Below are 22,609 nucleotides of genomic sequence, written 5' to 3'. Positions count from 1 at the left end.
CGAGCCTCTCACTGTTGTGGCCTCTCCCGTTGCGGAGCACAGGCTCCAGACAAGCAGGCTCAGCAGCCATGGCTCACGGGCCCAGCCGCTCCGCGGCATGTGGGATCTTCCCAGACCGCGCACGAACCCATGTCCCCTGCATCGGCAGGCGGACTCTCAACCACTGCGCCACCAGGGAAGCCCACAGAGTCATTTTGACGGCTGTATAATAGGAAACAGAAATGTATTTAGAAATAACAGACATTTCCAAGGACTATTCTGGGCTTAATCTCTAAATTATTCGACTTTTAAAAGATTATTTTTCAAGGATTTATTATTACATTTGCAACACAGAGAGAGAGAGAGTACCTATGATGTGTCAAGCACTTGTTACAGGAAGTGAGGCTACAATGATGAGAGACAACATTGTATGCCCTTGAGAAGTTCCCAGTCTAGGAGAAGACAAATGAGTCACCAGAAGAGTTACAGTACAGTGTGGCAAGTACTCTCATAAAGGTGTGAAGAGAGATGTGCTGCTTAGGAATTTTTAGTTTGATTTTGTATTTTAAAACCATTTGAGGCTTAATTTTTCATTGGACTTAATTATTATGCGTGAAAATAAAGCATCTACTATCTTTATGTATTAGACATTAAAATTTTAACAAAATAAGCACATTTTGTTATGCTAATTTCTCTAATTTTACGAGACTAAATCTTATAAATGTGTTATTCTGAAGTGTAGTTTAGGATCTGAAATTAAAGAAACATTTATGAGTTTAGCTATACAAAGAGATACTGTTTCTTTGTATTTAAAATGTGTTGATTCTTGTATGTGGGCATTATCTGCATCTCTTTCATAAATATTTTTATCCCTCAAGTTAAATTTGCACATTAGAATGAATAGAATTCTAATTAGAGTTGTTCTTCAAGTTGAAATACATAAATTGTTGTATAACATTATTTCTCATCTTAAAACCCAAACTAAAATTAAACTTTGCCAAGACTATATTTAACCTCCTTTTGATATAGTAAAAGGTATTTTTTTGTTAAATAAAATGAAAAAGAAAATCCTACCAGTATAATTTATTTATAAATGGTCGTTGCAGCCTTGAAATACCTTTTTTTCTTATATATTATAATTATTAATATTTCTCAATTTGGTCTTTGTGTCCAGATTTTTGGTGTTTTGACTTTTCTGTAAGTGTTTTCTTTAATGTGTATGTTGTGAAATTTAACAATCTGTTTATCTTTGGCTTCAAGGTTTTGCATAATGTTTAAAATGACACTGAGATTTTTGTAAAACTGTCTCTCCTGATTCTTCTTGTACTTTTTTTGTTTAGTGGTGTTGAGGATGGACATGGATTTTTTAAAAGTAGATATGGAATTTATTTAAGGCTAAATAATGACATAGAGATTTAACTCCCTCCCTCCAGGTGGATACCCAGTTGTCTCAATATCATTTATCGAGTGATCTTTTTTCTTATAGTTTTGAAATACTTCTTTCATCTTTCTTATTTTCTTTATTGATTTCTCTGTCCCTGTTTCTGTGAGCTTATTTTCTAGTGGGAGAATGACTAACAGTAAACAAATAAGAAAATGATAAGTAAAAGTAAGTTCTATAATGAAAACAAGAAGAATGACATATAGTCAGTGACTGGTGATCTACTTAAAATGAGTGGTCAAGACAGGCTTCCCTGAAAGAAGTGACATTTACTCTGAAAACCAAGGAAGGAAGCTGTGCAAAACTCTGGTGAAAGTACATTTCAGGTAGAGGAAATGGCCCCAAGGTGAATGACCTCCATGTGCTCCAAGAGAAGAAAGAATAGTAGGAGTATAGTAAATGAGGGATGGGGGAAGAGCGGTGAGGAACATAGGAAGAGTTGGAAAAGAGGGCTGAGGGGAAAGCATGTATAACGTAGAGATTTGTAGGCTGGGCTGAGCACTTGGGTTTTATTTTAACTGTGAAGGGAAACTACTCAAGATCAGGGCTTAAAGATTCAGACTGTCTAGGATGAGTTTTTCTTATTTTTCTCCTGCAAAAGAGGAAATATAGGAACATAGTATGTATATCAAATAAATAGGTTATTATGTAATTAGGAGCTATTTCTATATACATATGACTCTATAACAAATTTGCTTCCCTTTTAAATAATTTTACATTTTAAAGAAAACAGATTTTTAGAATCATCTAAGTACCAAGAATTTAGAACTCAAAGAATAAAGAATCTACTTGCACTAAATAGAACTCTTTAAAGAAAAAATTTATGATGTGTTTTAAAAATAATATTTTTTCTTCCATTAAAATGTTTGTATTAGGGAACAGACATCCTTGGAAGAAGGAGAAATTCCTTGGTTACAGTACAATGAAGTCAATGAAAGCAGCAGTGATGAAGGAAATGAGCCTGCCAACGAATTTGCACAGCCAGAAGCTTTCATGTTGGATGGTAACAATAACCTTGAGGATGACTCCAGTGTGAGTGAAGACTTGGATGTGGACTGGAGGTATGTAGCACAGTGTGTTTACCATCCTTAATTGATCATTGAGTAGAATTTGTTTTTGATTCTGAATTATGAAAACTGAATCTTTGATAATCAGCTAAGAAATAGCTCAATTTTCTCATCTGTCAGTCTTCCTCTCCTCAAAGCTCATTTCAGGTGTCACTTCATACGTGAACTTCTTTCTTACTCCAGTCATGACCTCTTCCTTCTTTGACCGTTAGCTCTGTGGAAGCTTACTTTATATCCTAGTTATTTATACACTTAATGGTTTGAGGTTTCCGACTTTTAAACTTGGCTTTTTAAAAAAAAATTTTTTATACAACAAATACATGTCATGTATCCCAATCTCCTTAATATAACACTTAGTATAATCCTTTAAAAATAAAAAGTCCATGATGAATACTACCTGAAGAATTTCAAAACCTGTGATTGAATCATAAGACTATAGTTTTCCTTCTCCATATGCAAAATATGGAAAATATAATTGTACCTTCTCAGAAATGTTGAATGTATTAAATTTACTTTATGCTGACAAAGAACAGTGAGCTTCAAATAAAAGTAACATATAAATTAAATGGATTATAGAATTGTTATGGCTCATGATATAATGATCAGAATTTAACTGTTTTGGTTTATAAACTTAGACTTATTTTTCAAGTGTGCAGTAACCCTCTGGAAGCAGCTAGTTATTGAGATATAGAGGGAATGTTCCAACTAATCCCTTTTTGTTACTTTTTCTGGAAAAATCATGACTTGGTACTACCCTCGTTTTCATCTCTGCACAGATATATTTTTAAGAATTTGTCTTGTTTTTCCAGTTAAAATTCCATTACAGAAAATTTAGAAAAATAAAGGTAAGAAAAACTCATTCATACCCCTGGTAACCCTGCAGGTTTCTAGAACTTATGTTTTTAAGGCCTGCTTTGTGTCTTCAATTTCTCTTTCTGAGTGTTTAGTTACTTCTTTGTACTTCTCCAAATTGTTCCAGACATGAAACTCAACATCTCTATGAATTCCTCCTTACTGTTTACTTTTCTCACTCCCCAGGGGAAGAAAAAAATTATATGTTCAGAGCAGACCCTTATTGACCATGTTGTGGAAGTAGAAGTGGGGTTTCCTCACAGCCACACAATTTGTAATTCCATCCTAAATATTCTCCTCCAAAACCTATTTTCTGTCTTCCCAAACATTGTGGAAAATCAGTGGCTTCATCTAGTCCTAGTCTTGGTGATCTTGACACCCGCTTCATCTCTTCCCTCTTTTATGTCTGCCCATTCCCCTGTTACTGAACTCCTTGTTAATTCTGTTGTCTTCTCTGATGACATTATACAAAGTCATTACAGTGCTCAGCAGGTGACAGAATTGCCTATTTAGTGTCATCTATGTGTGTTGGGAAGCAGTTATGGTTTTGTATGAGGAATTATGTTCTTTTGCACATTTAAAAAATTTTATGAATATAATTTTTACAGCTCCATTATATAGGTGCTCCATCCTATAGATGCACTAAAATTTAATTATTTCCCCATTGAAATAGTGCAGTAAACTTCCCCCCCATAAAACTTGATTTGTACTTCAGTTTATTTCTTTAGGACAGATTAACAAGAGGTGACATTACTGAGATGTGTGATATTTTTTAAGATCTCGATGTATTGGATGTATTTCTAAGTAACTTTCAAAACAGGTTTCACATAAAAAATTTTTTTCTCCACTTGTTTTTGCAGTCCATTGGTCCCACCAGCTTTTTTTTTTTTCTTAATTTACTTATTTTATTTTATTTATTCTTGGCTGCGTTGCTTTTCTCTAGTTGCGGTGAGTGGGGGCTACTCTTTGTCGTGGTGCGCAGGCTTCTCATTGCAGTGGCTTCTCTAGTTGCGGAGCTCGGGCTCTAGGCACGCAGAGAGTGCAGGCTCAGTAGTTGTGGCACATGGGCTTAGTTGCTCCACGGCATATGGGATCTTCCCGGACCAGGGCTCGAACCCGTGTCCCCTGCATTGGCAGGCGGATTCTTAACCAGTGTGCCACCAGGGAAGCCCTCACATAAAAATTTGAAGGTATAATCAAGGTCTTTATTGAACAAAATTTAGCTTAAATTTGAAAACTTCTAATTCATTGATGATCTTTCTATATATGGCTGTTGTATTAAGATTTTAGAGACATTGCTGGTTGTTCCAAAATTTGGGGAGCTTCAAAGTACTTTTCTTTTTAATATGGAAAACAATTTAGCATTGATTTTAAGACAAAGTTTTTGAAGGTTACTGTTCTGAATTTTGTCTAGATATGGCAATACCTCCTTATTTGCTTTTGTGGTACTCTATTCAATTTATATGGTAGTAGCTAAATGTTGATAAGGTGAAAATATGGTTTGATTTTCATATTAAAATATCATGTCATTTTGACAACTAAAAGGAAAAGCCATGACAAACAGCAGCAATTCTTATCTAAAGCCAAAATTTGAGACACTTTCTTTTCAGTTTTGCCACTGCTTAGGAAAAAAATTAAATCCCTTTGGTTTTTTTATTTTAGCTTAAAGGAAAATGGAAAAAGTCCTCTATCAAAAGTTTGTTGGTTTATTTGTTTTGACTAAGTCACAGAAATATTGTAGAATAACCAGAGAATATTTCATAGATTGGTGTGCTAGGAGTTGATGTGGAGAAAACATAGATTTTGGATTTAGACATATCCCAAATGTACCATTTATTTATTCTTTGATAACAACTTAAGCTTTCTCTTGGCTAGAAATTGGGGTTATAATTATTATTTTTTAATAATTATTAACCTAATAAGAAATCAGGGTTGTAATAATTAACCTAATAAGATTGTGAGAAATTAATTCTTTGTGGATATTACCATGCTTTAATAATAGAATTTTTAAACTCTTTTGAAATTATTTCAGACTTACAGAAAAATGGAAAAAGTAGTACAGAAAATTCCCATATATCTCTAAGATTCCCTATAATTGTCCCACTAATGCCATTTTTGGTCCAATCCAAGACCACCATGTTAGTTAACATGTTTCTTTAGTTTCTTTTAACCTGGAATTTTCCTCAGTCTTCTTTGTCTTTTATAACTTTGACATTTTTAAAAGTACAGGCCATTTATTTTGTAGAATGTCCCTCAGGTTGGTTTTGTCCAATGTCATAATTAGATTCGAGTTACACATTTTTAGCAGGAATACCTTAGAAACAATGTTCTGTTCTTCTCAGTTCATATCAGAAGGCACATGGTGTCGAATTGTCCCATTACTGATGATGTTAATTCTGATCACTTGGTAAAGGTTTTATCTTTCAGATATCATCACTGTACAGTTGCCATTTTTAGCTTTATGTAAGCGTCTAGTGGGAAGATAACCTGTTTCCTTTCAAACTATCAAGCTTCCAACTACTAGTTTTAGTGTCCTTGGTGATTGTTGTCTGAGACAGTTATGACCATAGTGTTTATCAAATGAATGATACTAGAATTTTTAGTATTAGCTGATTATTCTTAAGTTACCAAATTACAACCAAATACCATGCTCTGGGTGTCTAGATTTGTTTGGCCTAGAGAAGAAAAGAATTATTGGGGGATAGTTGACTCCAATCATTTGAAGGAGTTTTCTGCGAAGGGAAAGTGGGCATAGTTTGTGTTGCTTCAGCAGGCAGAACTAGAGCACTTACTTCACATAAGTTTCAAACTTCTATTAGGGCTCTCCCATACTGCATGCACCTGCTTAGAAAGCGGTATGTTTTCTGCATGGAGGAAATGGTTCTACTGTTTCTTGAATGCCTACTCTGGTGCCATCTCTGTGCAAGGCACCTGTGTGCATCTACTCATTTAATTTGTTTTACAGATAAAGAAACAGTAACAGTTAAATAATATTTTCATACTGTTTAACTATGACTCAGTTAAATGTGACATTAAATTCCTATCTGACTCCAAGACTCTTCCTCTTTGCACTACATTTCACTGATAGATGAATGAGTTCTAGTATTGCAGAGGAGGTTTATTCAGTAATCTTAGTTTTAATTCTAATTCTAAAATCTGTGATTGTAGGAAAATGTCTGTTCCTTTGTACCATGTGATGTCTGCTGATTTCTAGATACTACGAAGCTTTAATATATTCTTCATAGGAGTACTTCTGTATCTCTGGGCAATAGATTTGTAATTTTAATGGTGGCAGAAAGATTGACATCATAACTGTTTTGAGCTAGCATGTGTAACTGGATTTTTCTGACTATGATACTCAGTTTCTGATAGAAATGCGGAAGTCAACAGAAGTTTTCCTTTAGGTAGACAAAATAAGCTCAGTTTTGGAGATCTTGGATTTGAGGTGGTAGGAGTTTATTGAGGTAAAGTGCCCCACAGAAAACTAAAAATGTAGGTCAAGAACTCAAGAGGGATTTTGGAATTAGAGGTTTAGGGATCATCTGTAGAAAGGATAATTGAAGGGGGTGGACTTGAATGTAATTGCCGAGGGAACAAGGTTTAGAAAGAAGAGGACTGAGGATATACTTAACGTTTTCTGAATCTTGAAATACTTAGTATTTCTAAGACTAGAGAAAAAGGAGGAATCCATGTATATGTAGGCATGGAGGAAGCAGATAAGGACCAGATTAAGACATAATATTTTTCTTCAAGGGGCTTACAACCCTTCAGAAAAAAAAATAATAAAAATGAGCAGTTAGGAGCTAAATCTTTTTCAAACTGAATAATAAGGGAGGAGCCCTAGTTTTTAGAAGAATAGAAGAGAGATTAATGAGATAAACTTGAGAAAATAAAATTTTCTTAAGCCCGAAGTAATTAAGCAGTACAAGGTAAGAGAAGAAAAAGAGGCTTTGACCAATGAAAGAATTAAAATAAATGCAGTATTCTTAACATGTTCTCACCTAAATTTAGATTGGAAACTAAAATAAAGGGGAAAGATATGGTAAAGAATTAGGAGGGAAAAAGTACTACCTTTATCCCAGCCATAAACAGTTCCCAGAGCTAGAACTAGAAACAGAGAATTTTCTTACAGACTTTGTGCAGTGAGTGTGGCAGCCTATTGGGGCTGGGAATGGTATCTTACCTCCTTATGCTTAGCATTTAACTCTTCTGTTGGGTTCTTCCTGCCCCTCACCGCACGAGATTTATATTAAAATACTTTAAGGTTTTCTGCTTGTAGCATCTTTATTGGCTTGTCAGTATGCTAATATAATTATGTCTTCACTATAAAGGTTTCCCAAATCATGGTTGTACTTTTTTTTCCAGCCTGTTTGACGGCTTTGCAGATGGACTAGGAGTTGCTGAAGCTATTTCTTACGTGGACCCTCAGTTCCTCACTTACATGGCACTAGAAGAACGCTTAGCCCAGGCTATGGAGGTATTTTAGCGCTTATTTTAGTGCTCTGGTACCCATATATAGGTTGGTGGGATGCCAAGTGATAACAATTAAAGGTTTCTTTAACTGCTTTTAAGAAAAGGTGAATAATTTTCTTACCAATTTAGTAACAATTACTGAATAGTGATTCAGTATGTGTATAGAAATTGTACTTGACATCCTGCCAATTTGCCTAAAATTACAGTATTTTCCAGTTTTTACTACAGAATGTAAAGTGTTTGTTTTGCTTGCATTTAGAAAATGTTCTTCCTCTATAGAATTACTGTATACAGGTCTGTGAATCTGAATATTTTATACACACACACACACAGGTATATTTGTTAACTGCAATTAAAGATCTCTAAAGATATATTACAAATCACTTCCCTTTTTTGGTTCTTAAGGCTTCTAAATCTATCTAGCTGCTTAATGTAGTTAGAAAAGTTATTCCCTCTCATCCCCACACACATACACAGGTTAATAAATGTGGCACATTTGCTGCCTGTTTGTCTTGCCTTCTTTGCTTTATTTGACCAAAACACAACAACTTGTTCATAATTGTATTTGCCTATGGTCAAAAGCCCAAGCATTTTCATGTTTGGGAACTTCCACTGCACTAGTGGATTTTGTTGTAAGAAGTCTTTCTTTAAATCACTATTTCCACAGTGATTTCCAAAGTAGATGAACAGTAATAACGTGAATGAGTCAAAAGTGAGAGAACAAAAATGAAAGAGGGAACTTTCAGGAACACTATAATACCATTTTATCTTGTAATGTTATGAGATTAGAAAGCCCAGTCCTGGTGGCGCAGTGGTTGAGAGTCCACCTGCCGATGCAGGGAACATGGGTTCATGCCCCGGTCCGGGAAGATCCCACATGCCGCGGAGCGGCTGGACCCGTGAGCCATGGCTGCTGAGCCTGCGCGTCCGGAGCCTGTGCTCCGCAACGGGATAGGCCACACAGTGAGAGGTCTGCGTACCGCAAAAAAAAAAAAAAAAAAAGAAAGCCCAGTTTAGATTTATAAATTAGGTATTAGGTAGATAGGGAGATCCAGACCTATTTATCTACACACACATATGCATGCACAGGTACACACACAAGTTAGCTCTGCATTGGTATCACTTTTTTAAGTGTGTGTAATCTTCCATGGAGATCATTGCTGTCAGTTATGCATTATAGTGTATGTTTTTCTCAAAGTGACCATAGCAGAAATACTGTGTATCATGGTGATCATTTTGAAATGTATAGAAATATCAAATCACTATGTAGTGTAACGAACTAATACAGTGTGCTAGGTCAATTATACTTCAAAAACAAACTCAGGAAAAGAATCAGATTTGTGGTTACTAGAGGCGGGGGGTTGGGGGGAGGGGGAATTGGATGAAGGTAGTCAAAAGGCATAAACTTTCAGTTATAAGATAAATAAGTACTAGGGATGTAATGTGCAACATGATAAATATAATTAACACTGCTGTATATTATATATGAAAGTTGTTGAGAGAGTAAATCCTAAGAGTTCTCATCACAAGGAAATAACTTTTTTTCTATTTCTTTAATTTTGCATCTATATTGAGATGATGGGTGCTCACTAAACTTATTGGGATAATCATTTCATGGTGTATGTAAGTCACATCATTATGCTATATATGTTAAACTTACGTGGTGCTGTATGTCAATTATATCTCAATAAAACTGGGAGAAGAAAAAGAAAAATACTATGTACTAGAAGAAAAGTCAGAATATCATGAGACAGGATAATACACTTAGGACTTTTCCCAGATTATATAACGTGCCTTGCCAAATTCTGACACATGGGAAACAGTGACACAGCATGATAACCTGCATCAGGAATAGAATATATAAAGACTAAGGATCACTAACTTCCTTGAGTTAAAGACATTTTAAGTGACCACATGGAATATACATCAATATTAGAGTCTGGTTTCACAGTCGTTAAATAGTTTGTTTCCATTATTATGCTAGTGGTTTATGATTCCTACAATATGGAGATGTCTTTATAAAGAAGTTTTGAAAATTAAAAGTTTTATTGTTTATTACTAATGGGAACTGTGACATTTGATTGGCATCTTGAAAGAAGAGCGAGAGAGACGTCATGAGAGATCATGCTAGGTGAAGGCATTAGCAGAGTGGACAAAGACAAGAGGAAGGAAAGAATGTAGTATGTCCAGGGAACATAAATATATACATATAACAAGCAAATAGAAAATATGCAAAGCTACTAGTCCTTGTTTCTGTATTTGGTCACAGGCTGTAATTCATAGCTATAGTGTCTTTCTTCCTTATTTTCTCTGTCATCAGCAAGAATCTCACCTGGTTGGGATTCTTTACTTGGTGGTGTGACCCAAACCTATATTTCTCAAGAGTCTGTGTCCTCAATCATCCTGCCTTTTTTGGCTGCTGTAGTTTTCTGGTAACGTTATACTCTTGGGCATAGAAGCACTAAGAGATATATACTCTATACTTGAAATTATCACAGGATTTTCAAGTAGAGGAAGGGTGGTTTGTGGAGGGTAAGCTACTCCTACTGGTACAAGGAGGCTCAGAGTGACATGGGGATTCAAAATAGTCAGTTTCATCTGAGTTCAACCAGATGTCCCCATTCTAAGTCTCAGAATCCTGTTTTTTAACCAATCAGTGATACAATTTTTGAGAAACTTGACCGAGAATTAATTTAATTTAAAATGTATGTTTGATTTTCAAAAGTAAGAGATTTTTTTCGGGGCTATCATGGACATGCTCTGGTTCTCATACCGTGCTTCACTTTGAGAGTTAATGGGCCCAAGTCTGTCACTTTCTCTTTGTAAATGTGCAGGAGCGCTCAGAAGGATCCATCCCACATCACAGTTTTTATAGTTATCATTATTGCCATTAGGTCAGGTGCAGCAGCCACCTGGGTTCCCAAGACATGTGCTTTAGTTGGCACTTCATTGTGTTCGACCACAGTGATAGTTTAATTTTGATTCCACTGAAGACCATGTATTGATAGCATCCCTCTTCAGTTGGTAAAGAGCCCAGCAGTGAGCTCAAGCCCAAAAGCTCAACCAAACCAATCCCATTCTTACTTCATGGAATCATGCCTGATACCAGTTCTTTATCAGTCTGAGCTCAGTCACAGGGAGAAAACAATTAATTTGAATGGGGTAAGTTTAGTATAAAGAATTACTAACTATAGTTAGGCTACTAGGAAGTAAAGTGAATTCTAAAGAATATAGGAATAGTAGATTTAAGGAATAGCCTTAGGGCTGAGATGAAGCACTCCACCTCCCCACCCCCCAGGGCTGAGATCTAGGCTGCGTTGAAGAGGACACAACCATGGCTCTTAGAGAAGTGTTTATGCTATTATGCTGGCAGAACTTGCTGGAAATCTGCCCTCTGGATCTTGGCAAAAATCTACCTTTGGAGTGCTAAAGAAACTATTCACAGGGAAGAGACTAACTGGAAGCGCTCCTGCTACAAAACCACCCAAGATGGGTGCCAGGGGAAGCTGCTGGCCACCTTATACTGCAGCTGTCAGGCACTGGGGAAACTGCATGTGCTTCCGGATCCAAGTGCTGGAGAAACCTTTCATCACGCTGGAGGAGCCTGGTGCAGAAGCCGTCTGTGCTCCAGAAGCCCACAACAGGGAAGCCTCACACACTGCTCCCAACAAGCGCACTAGAACTAAACAGCCCATTCCTCCTGTGATGTCTCTCCAGCACCCTCTCCTGCAGAGCCTAAGATCCTGGTAGCTGACAAAGGAAAAATATTTAAAGGGCCCAGATCTATTTTCACAGGACGGAAATGAAAGGTGAATTTGTCAGAGGCAATAATTCTATTACTGGCACAGTTTTTCTTTTTGCAATATCTATCTGCAAATCCAGAGTCAAATTTGGTGTTCAGTGTTATTAACTATGTTTATTAACTTTTATTACCGGGAATTTTCTTTGCTCACTCTTTTTTTAGTCCTGACTTTGCTTTGGCCTTGGCCCTATCCTTTTTTGTAAGTCATCTCAAATCCTTTTTGGAAAGACAGTTGCTAAAATATCTTGGCTAGATCTTGAGGAGTATACAAAAGATTATGTTTGCCATCTAAGAGAACGCAATGTTAATCATCAGGCAGAAAGAATCCTATTCCTACCTAGGAAGCCTAGTTTGTTTATTTTTTATTGTGGTAACAGGCACATAATGTAAAATTTACTATCCTAACTACTTTTAAGTGTATAGTTAAATGGCATTATACATAAACAATTAACCACATTCCCTCCTTTCCTCATCCTGTGGCAATCATCATTCTACTGTTTATCTTATGAATTTTACTACTTTAGGTACCTCATATCAGGTATACAATATTTATCCTAATGTAACTGGCCTATTTCACTTAGTATAATGCCTTTAGTGTTCATCCTTGTTTTAGCATGTGTCAGAATTCCCTTCTTTTTCAAGGTTGAATTCTACTCCATTGCATGTGTATACCACATTTTTCCAGCTTTATTGGGATGTATTTGACATGTAACATTGTGTAAGTTTAAGGTGTACAGTGTGTTGATATGATACACATATATTGTGAAATTATTATCACAGTAGGGTTGTTAACCTCCATCACCTCACATAATTACCATTTCTTTCTTGTCAGGATATTTAAGATTTACTCTCTTACCAACTTTCAAGTATATAGTACAATTTGTTATCTATAATCACTTTGCTACCTTGGATCCCCAGAACTTACTCATCTTATAACTGGAAGTTTGTACCCTTTGACCAGTAACTGCCCATTTCCCCCAACTCCCAGTCTCTGGCAACCACCATTCTACTCTCTGTTTCTATGAGTTCACGTTTTTTAGATTCCACATATAAGTTATATTATACAGTATTTGTGTTTCTCTCTCTGACTTATTTCACTTAGCATAATGCCCTCAAGTTTCATCCATGTTGTCACAAATGGCATGATTTCCTTTTTTCTCGTGGCTAAATAATATTCCATTTTATAGATAGATATATAGATAGATCTATACACACACACACACACACCACACCACACCTTCTTTATCCGTTCATTCATAAGTGGATGCTTAGGTTGTTTCTATATCTTAGCTATTGTGAATAATACTACAGTGAAGATCCTGATTTTATTTCCTTTAGATAACTATCAAGAAGTGGGGTTGTTGGTAGAATGGTAGTTCTATTTTTAATTTTTGGGCGGGAACTTTCTGCTGTTTTCCATAGTGGCTGCATCAGTTAACATTCCCACCAACAGTGCATGAGGGTTCCCTTATATCCCCAGCTTTACCAACACTTTGATTTCTTGTCTTTTTCATGATAGCCATTCTAACAGGTGTGAGGTGGTATCTCATTGTGGTTTTGATATGCATTTCCCTGATGATTAGTGATATTGAGCATCTGTTAATGTACCTTTTGGCCTTTTGTATGTCTTCCTTGGAAAAATGTCTATTCAGTTTCTCTGCTCATTTTTTTATTGTTTGTTTTTTAGCTCTTAAGTTCCTTACGTGTTTTGAATATTGATCCCTTATCAGATACATGATTTGTAAATATTTTGTCCCACTTTGTAGCTAGGCTTTTCATTTTGTTGATTGGTTTTTTTCCAATGCAGAAGCTTTTGAGTTTAATGTAGTCCACTTATTTATTTTTGCTTTTGTTGCTTATGCTTTAGTTGTCACATCCAGAAAATCATTGCCAAAACCAATGTCAAGGAACTTTTTCTCAGTATTTTCTTCTAGGAGTTTTATAGTTTCAGGCCTTATGTGTAAGTTTTTATTCCATTTCAAGTTAATTTTTGTCAGTGGTGTAAGGTAGGGGTTCAGCTTTATGCATGTGATTATCCAGTTTTCCCAGTACCATTTACTGAAGAGATTATCCTTTCCCCATTGAGTATTCCTGGCTCCCTTATCAGTTGTTCGTATTTGCCAGGGTTTATTTCTGGTCTCTCAATTCTGTTATTTGGTCTATATGTCTGTTTTTATGCCAGTACCATACTGTTTTAATTACTATAGTTTTGTATACAGTTTGAAATCAGGAAATGTGATGGCTTCAGCTTTGGCTATTCAGGATGAGGATCTTTTGTGGTTCTGTACAGATTTTAAGATTTTTTTCTATTTCCATGAAAAATGCCATTGGAATTTTGATAGGGATTGCATTAAACCTGTATATTGCTTTAGGTAGAATGGACATTTTAACATATATTTTAATTCTTCCAATCCATGAACATGGGATGTCTTTGCATTATTCATGTCTTCTTTCAGCAAAGTGGTATAGTTTTCAGTGTATAGATCTTTCACCTCTTTGCTTGAGTTTATTCCTAAGTATTTTATTAAATTTTTTATGCTGTCATGAATGGGATTTTTTAAAACTTCTTTTTCAGATATTTTATTATTAATGTATAGAAACACAAGTGATTCCTATATGTTGATTTTGTATCCTGCAACTTTACTGAATTTGTTGATTAGTTCTAACTTTTTGTGTGTGTGTGTGGAGTCTAGGAATTTCTATATATATAAGATCTTATCTGCAAACAAAGACACTTTTACTTCTTCCTTTCCAATTTGATGCCTTTTATTTATTTTTCTTGCCTGATTACTTTGGCTAGGATTTCTGTACTATGTTTAATAGGAGTGGTGAGAGTGGGCACCCTTGTCTTGTTCTTGATTTTAGGGGGAAAACTTTCCACCTTTCACTGTTGATTATGATGTTAGCTGTGGGCTTTGTGTGCCTTTATTATGTTGAGGCATGTTTCTTCTATACCCATCTGTGAAAAGTTTTTATCATGAAAGGATGCTGTGTTTTGTCAAATGAGTGTTTTCCTTTTCTTTTTCTTTTTTTTTTTGCATCTATTGGGATGATCATATGCATTTTATCTTTTCATTTTATAAATGTGCTGTATCATATTTATTGATTCATATGTGTTGATCCATCTTTGCATCCCAGGGCTAAATATCACTTGATCATGGTGTGTGATCCGTTTATGTGCTGTTGAATATGGTCTGTTACTATTTTGTTGAGGATTTTTGCATCTATGTTCATCAGGATTATTGGGCTGTAACTTTCTTTTCTTGTACAGGCATACCTCGGAGATATTGCGGGTTTGGCTCCAGACCACCGCAGTAAAGTGAATATCACAATAAAGCAAGTCAACAAATTTTTTCATTTCCCAGTGCATATAAAAAGTTATGTTTACGCTATACTTACTCTATTAAGTAGGCAATAGCATTATGTCTAGAAAAACAATGTATATACCTTAATTTTTAAATACTTCATTGCTAAAAAAGCTAACTGTCATGCAAGGTTGCCACAAACCTTGAATTTGTAAATAACAGAATATCTGTGAAGCGCAGTGAGGCAGAACTCAATGAAGCAAGGTATGCCTCTTGTGTCATGAACTGGCTTTGCTATCAGAGTAATGCTGGACTCATAAAATGAGTTTGGGAGTGTTCCCTCCTCCTCTTGAAAGAGTTTGAGAAGGATTGGCATTAATTCTTTAAATGTTTGGTAGAATTTCCCAGGGAAACCATCTGCTCCTGGGCTTTTCTTTTGGGGGAGATTTTTGATTACTGATTCATTCTCCCTGCTTGTATTGGTCTGTTCAGTATTTCTGTTTCTTTATGATTCATTCTTCGTAGGTTTTATGTTTCTCTTCTAATATATCCAATTTGTTGGTGTACAAGTTATTCATGATAGTCTCCTCTGATACTTTGTATTTCTGTGTTATCAGTTGTAACGTCTCCTCTTTCATTTATTATTTTATTTGGGTCTTTTGTCTTTTTTCTTAGTCTAACTAAAGGCTTGTCAATGTTACTTTTTCAAAAAAAACAGGTGTTAGTTGGTATTTTCTATCTTTCTGGTCTCTACACTTTCTGCTCTGATCTTTGTTACTTCCTTCCTCCTGATAACTTTCAGCTTAGTTTCTTTTTCAGATATTTTGAAAAAAAAATTCAAACTATTTTCTACTTCCTTGAGGTGTAAAGTTAGGTTGTTTGGTATATTTCCTTTTTCTTAATATAGGCATTTTTTTGCTATAAACTTCCCTCTTAGAACTGCTTTTGTTTTGTCCTGTAAGTTTTGGTATATTGTGTTTCCATTATTGTTTGTTTCAAGATATCTTCTGATTTCTTCTTTGCCTCATTGGTTGTTCAGGAGTGTGTTGTTTAATTTCCACATTTTTGTGAATTTTCCAGTTTTCTTCCTATTGTTGATTTTTCATTTCTTGCCATTTTGGTCAGAAAAGATAATTGGTGTGATTTCAGTCTTCTCAAATTTGCCAAGACTTGTTTTGTGACATATATGATCTAACCTGGATAATGTTTCATGTGCATTCAAGAAGAATGTGTCTTCCGCTGCTGTTTTGTGGAATGTTCTGTATATGTCTGTTAGGTCCATTTTACCTAAAGTATAGTTCAAGTCCAATATTTCCTTTTTGTTTCCTGTCCGGATAATATCTCCATTATTGAAAGTGAAATATTGAACTCCCCTAATATCATATTGTTGTCTAATCTCACTTCAGATCTGTTTTTATTTGCTTAATATATTTAGTTGCTCTTTTTTTGGGTACATATTCATTTATGATTGTTGTATTCTCTTGATGAGTTGATTCTGTATCATTGTATAATAATCTTCTTTGCCTCTTGTTACCATTTTTGGCTCAAAGTCTCTTGTCTGATATAAGTATAGCTGCCCCTGCTCTCTTTGGTTTCCACTTGAATGGAGTGTCTTTTTCCATCCCTTCACTTTTGAGCCTATGTGTTTCCTTAAAGCTGAAGTGAGTCTCTTACAGGCAGCATGTAGTTGGGTCTTGGTTTTTTTTCCATTCACCACTGTATGCCTTTTGATTGGAGAATTTAGTCCATTTATATTAGAGTAATTATTGATAGATAAGAGCTTACTAATGCCTTCTTATTATGTTGTCTGGCTGTTTTGTAGTTCCCTTGTTACTTTCTCCCTCTCTTATTGTCTTCTTTTGTGACTTGGTGATTTTTTTACCTTTTGTGAATCTAATGTAGACTTTTGCTTTGTGGTTACCATGAGGTTTACATAAAACATCTTAACAGCCTACTTTATGCTGATAACTTCAATTGCCTACAAAAACTCTACCCTTTTATTTCCCCACTCTTATGTTTTTGATGTCACAGTTTACCTTTTCTTATATTGAGTATTCATTAATAAGTTATTGTAGTATAATTATTTTTAATACTCTTGTCCTTTAACGTTTATTCTTAGTGAAGTGGTTAATATACTACCATATTACGATATCAAAATATTCTGAATTTGACTATATATTGAATATTTATCTTTACCAACCACATTTTGTTCATCCATTCATCTGTGGATACTTGGTGTGTTTCTACCTTTTAGATCCTGTGATTATAGGTCCTTTCTGCAGTTCTAACCTAGTTGTAGCCATAAGGGCTAATCAAGCCACAAAAAGATGAGGGTGACTCATACTAGATGGTCATATGATTTGCTGTTCTTTCCATTCCTGCTAATGACTTTTTCCAGACATTTGAACTCCTAAATAAAGTTCACAACCCAGATAGCCTAGGAATACAGGCATACCTCAGAGATATTCCAGGTTCAGTTCAAGAGCACTACAATAAAGTGAGTCACACAAATTTTTGGTTTCTCAGTGCATATAAAAGTTATGTTTACACTATACTGTAGTCAATTAAGTGTGCAATAGCAGTATGTCCAAAAAAATGTACATACCTGAATTAAAAAACACTTTATTGCTAAAAAATGCTAACCATCATCTTAGCCTTCAGTGAGTCATAGTAGTAACATCAAAGATCACTGATCACAGATCACCATAACAATTATAATAATATTGAAAAAGTTTTAAATATTGTGAGAATTACCAGAATGTGACACAGAGACATGAAGTGAGAAATACTGTTGGAAAAAGTGGGACTGATAGATTTGTTTGAGCCAGGGTTGCCAGAAACCTTCAATTTGTAAAAACATGCAGTATCTGCAAAGTGCAATAAAATGAGTTGTGCCAGTACTAGTGAACCAGTAATGTGGGTGTGCTGACTCTATACCAGTAGTAGATACAGCCGTTCAGAAATGCATTATTTGCTTCCCTACCTTTAACATCTTGTAACCTTGGCCACATTTTATATTTCATGAGTTGAACCTGTTCAAAGTATTTATTTCCTTTCATGTTATTGATCTCATATATAAGCTCATAAGTTGGAAGAGGTAACCACTCTTGAAAATATAAGTATGATGGACAAGTAAATGGTTATTGAGACAAGATAGATTTTTGTTGTACTTGTGAAAAGTAGGGATTTTTTTTTCCTGTGTTTTTTGATTTTTTGGTTTGGTGATAGTTCCTTTTGGAAGGAGGCAAAAAGGGCAGGGACTGAAGCAAAAGAAACCAGTAGGAAGAGGATAATGGTGGATATAATTTTGGAAGATACCTTTAAAAATAGTTTTTCATTACTGTTTTAAAAAGTGTTTCCTAACAAAGAAATGCTACTTTTCATTTTCAGACTGCCCTGGCACATTTAGAGTCTCTTGCAGTGGATGTTGAGGTGGCCAATCCACCAGCCAGTAAGGAGAGCATTGATGGTCTTCCAGAGACCCTTGTTCTTGAAGATCACACTGGTAAGGGCAAAGTTGATCTCTAATGTTGAACGATACTTTGCATATTCAAGTATATTACCAATGCACCTAGAAGATAAAATAGTGACTGTCAGAAACTTTCATTAGATTTTGTATGAAACCTAATTCAAACTTTTACCTAGTGGAATTTTTTAATTTATCAAGTGATAGGCTGGGACAACTTTTCTACAAAAGCAATGTTTATTAAATTCCAAATTGTCATGTATTAAGCTAAAACACTTTTGCCAATTAATTCACCAAAGTCTGGTTCTTTTGCCTTTCATAGGTGTTGTCTATGAGTTAATATGTTGGTTTTCAATTTTATTAAAATTGAACTTCATGGGATTGATAAATCAAATTATTTGTTTTCAGCTATTGGTCAGGAGCAATGCTGTCCAATCTGTTGCAGTGAGTATATTAAGGATGATATAGCAACAGAGTTACCCTGTCATCATTTCTTTCACAAACCTTGTGTCTCAATTTGGCTGCAGAAGGTGAGTTGCAGATTTACTTTTTTAAAGTTAATAGTTTCTCCTACAAGTTAATGATGATAGTAGTGTCTTTTAAGCCTATTTTATTTAGCTACATACTCGTAGTAATTTTTAATTCAGTGTTTAAAATTGGTTACCTTTTAATGATTACAGATTAATGATATATCAAACTATTTTACCTTACTAACATTGTCTAAAAACAATATAGGCAAATGATTTTAGGATAAAGCTAATTAGATCTTTGATTATATCCCTGAAATTTGATGTTTTCAAGAATATCTTAAGCAAAGAAGCCTTTAGGACTACTCAGAGTACTATAACAGTGTACAGATATTCTGCTAATATGAGATGGTATCTTTAAAAATGTATATGAGGAAAAGCAACAAGATCCTACCATATAGCACAGGGAACAATATTTAATATCCTGGGATAAACTGTAATGGCAAAGAATATGAAAAAGAATATATATAACTGAATCACTTTGCTATATAGCAAAAATTAACACAACATTGGAAATCAACTATATTACAAGAAAATAATTTTAAAAATTAAAATGTATATGATAAATATTTAATAACCTACCAAGTACCTCCTATTCAAATTTTTATATACTGTTTTTCAATGTTTACCCAATAATTTTTAAGTATATTTGAATTACTTAAGTAAAAAAAAAGTTTTACTTACATCTTCTCAGTGAATTCTATTCTTGCATAAAGGATATTTACATGCAGTTCAGTAGAAATTCCCAAATCACATTCCCAGCTTAATTACTTACGGATATGGCTCCCTTTCTTCTCTGTAACCACTCCCTTCCTTCTCTCTTCTCTTACTTCCTACCCTCTCCTTTCTCCCTTCTTTTCTTTCCTTTCTCTTTCTTTGCTGTTGCTCCCCCTCTACTGCTACTTCATCTTTGTCAAAACTCTAGTTGATATCTAAAATCCAGTGCAGAAATGTTCATGATTCCTTTATAAAATCTAAAGTTTCGGGCTTCCCTGGTGGCGCAGTGGTTGAGAGTCTGCCTGCCAATATAGGGGACGCGGGTTCGTGCCCCGGTCCGGGAAGATCCCACATGCCGCGGAGCGGCTGGGTCCGTGAGCCATGGCCGCTGAGCCTGCGCGTCCGGAGGCTGTGCTCCGCAATGGGAGAGGCCACAACAGTGAGAGGCCCGTGTACCGCAAAAAAAAAAAAGTAAAAAATCTGAAGTTTCTGTCTAGGCTTTCCAGGCCTTCTGTGATCTAGTCTGTCTCATCAGATTTACTCCTCTGTACATTTACTCATGTTTGCTTAGCCTGGTGTGATCTTCCCCTTACTGTAAGAATAGATGATCTAGGTAGGTCCGCTTAAATTCGACCTTTTCTATCCTTAATATCCTCTTTTTTAAACTCCCACAATAGTATCAGAGCCTTAAGAAGGATCTGGTGTTGTCTGTGCCTGCTCTGTGTCAGGTATCGCTGGATGATTGATGTGTGTTTTCCCATTTACTCCTAACAGTAACTCTGGGACATATTGGTATCCTTATTCTCATTTTCCAATCATTGTTATTCATCCAAGGTTACACAGCTAGTGTGTGGTTAATTGAGACTGTACTCATACACTTGACTCTAAAATGTTGCTCTTTTGGCCCCGTCTGTATGGCAAGTGCACAATAAATGTTTGCTGAATTAAATTCTTGAATTGTAAATATTATGTATGTTGTACATCTTGAATTGTCATTGATTTTGCTTTAACCCAAGGTAATAATCTCTTTAGTCTGTCTCCCGTCAGGAGGCAGCTTATTGTGAAGCCTTTCCTCTAGGGAGAAGGTTTCCAGGTTCTGAATCTTTGTCACCTTCAATAGCCTGATTTCTTCAACCTTTTTTCTATCAGGGAGATCTCTGGGAAAAAGACAAGATTGTGAGGGGATAATATATCGCCAGATGACACATCTCTATAACCTTCCATTGGTCCTAAAATAATGTACTCCCAGTCTAACTGCTTTCCCTGTTCCACTTTCCCTCATTGATTTGTTTTATCATTTAGAAGGCACCTAACTCTCCATATCTTTTTGAAAAGGAAGTATATGGCTTATAACGAAGGTCTGCGGTCCATCTGCTTTGACATATCTGTGCTACACTAAAGTAAGGCTTTAGTATATATGAGGAAGGTCCTAGGGGGATAATTTGGTGTAATAAATATGTGAATTAATTAGGTCTCTGGTTTCTCTAATATATGCATTCGGCTCAGGTGAAGACATGCCCTATGACTCCTTGCTCACCCTTGTAGCACCAGTGCCAAGTGGAGCATGTAGTAGACTCATAATTAATACTCACTACATGAAAGATGAGTGACCTAAAAGATGCAAACATGATTAGGAGACACTGTTTACCCTCAGAGAAATTGAGTCTGATTGGGATGAAGAGGAAATAGCATCAAAATTTTGCCTCTCTGTACTGTGTGGATTTGAAGTTTATTTGGTTTTGTTTTTAAGTTATTTGACTTGTTTTGAGGATAATGATACTGCTCTGATACTTTGTAGCAGTTAAGATCTTTCCATTGGCTGTGAACTTGTTTTTTTCTCCCCCCAGTCAGGGACATGCCCTGTGTGCCGCCGTCATTTCCCACCTGCTGTGATGGAAACACCTGCAGCTGCTTCCTCTGAGCCTGATCATGATGCCCCACCTGCAAACGACAGCACTGCAGAAGCCCCCTAAGCCTGAACACTTGAATGAGATCGGTCTATCAAAGTAAATCTGCAGATCCTTCTAAAATATGATGTGCAAATAATTATATATAAATATATTTAAAATGCTATATATAGTCTATGCCATAGTTTAGAAAGAGAATATTAACCTTTCTAAACTAAATTTAGGTTTGCAGAAAGTACTAAACATTTTCAAGCTGAATGTTGAAGTAGTGCATTCATTTTCTTTAGTTTAATATGTTATTAATTGTAATATCAAGCTTATTGATTAACTTTATCCAGAAGAAATAATCATCTGTGTGGCACACATTATTGGTTTTGTCTGAAGTACTGCCACTAAGTGATTATAATTAAGTTTTCCTATTTGCATCAAATGTGAAGATTGTGATCACAACAGTAGTAAAATTTGGTTTCGTTGGAAATAAAAAAGAATTCTAAAGCATGCTTTTTCATTGGTCCCTTTGCTTTTGCTTCATCAAAACCTCTTGGTTCATAATACTGAGTGGTTTTATAAGAAGATAACTTACTCTTTCATCTTCGTTTAAAATTAGGACTTTTTAGAATGCCAAACAAAACTTCTGGCTAGAGCATCACAAAATTTTAAAATCTTAAATGTAATCTCCTTGAAATGGTTAGGTAGTAAAATAAGTTATTATATTTGAAATGGTGGATGTGCTTAAAGTAAGGTTAGTAAAGCATATAAACAATCTCATGTGCTCAGTGCTTGGTACAGTGAGCTGAATTAGATGGCCTTATGAAGTCCTTTCTATTTGGTTAAAATTATACTTGAAGGTCCAGAACACTCATGGCACATTTGTGTAATAAACACTGGATATAGTTAAAGGTAATTTTGGCTCTGAACTATTTTGGAAAGTCTGAAAACAAGCGTAAAGTGTTTTAAAACACTCATTCTGTTGTATCCCGAAGGAAAATCTGAATCCTTAAAAAACTAGATTAATTGTGCTGTCTTGTATAAAGCATAAAACTGATGGGGTCCAGGACAGATTTGGCCATACC

The 22,609-nt window shown here is 35.4% G+C and overlaps 1 protein-coding gene across 3 annotated transcripts in view; it reads left to right on the top strand.

Moving 5' to 3' along the window:
- The window catches only part of PJA2 (praja ring finger ubiquitin ligase 2), a 78,264-nt gene extending 56,230 nt beyond the window's left edge, over positions 1–22,034 (top strand). For 2 of the 3 annotated variants that reach the window (XM_029215984.1, XM_029215982.1), the window contains exons 6-10: positions 2,296–2,481; positions 7,705–7,816; positions 18,310–18,424; positions 18,794–18,915; positions 21,477–21,763. In XM_029215984.1, coding sequence (XP_029071817.1) covers positions 2,296–2,481; positions 7,705–7,816; positions 18,310–18,424; positions 18,794–18,915; positions 21,477–21,602 — 661 coding nt within the window. In that variant the 3' untranslated portion in view covers positions 21,603–21,763. Of the gene's footprint in view, positions 1–2,295; positions 2,482–7,704; positions 7,817–18,309; positions 18,425–18,793; positions 18,916–21,476 lie in introns of all 3 variants that reach the window. The other variant, XM_029215981.1, reaches the window with a different exon arrangement.
- The last annotated feature ends 575 nt before the right edge of the window (positions 22,035–22,609 follow it).

The sequence above is a fragment of the Monodon monoceros genome, unplaced genomic scaffold (assembly GCF_005190385.1).
Source record: "Monodon monoceros isolate NGI ecotype Baffin Bay Population unplaced genomic scaffold, NGI_Narwhal_1 Super_Scaffold_12, whole genome shotgun sequence".
NCBI lineage: Eukaryota > Metazoa > Chordata > Mammalia > Artiodactyla > Monodontidae > Monodon > Monodon monoceros.
This window is presented reverse-complemented; position numbering and strand designations above follow the sequence as displayed.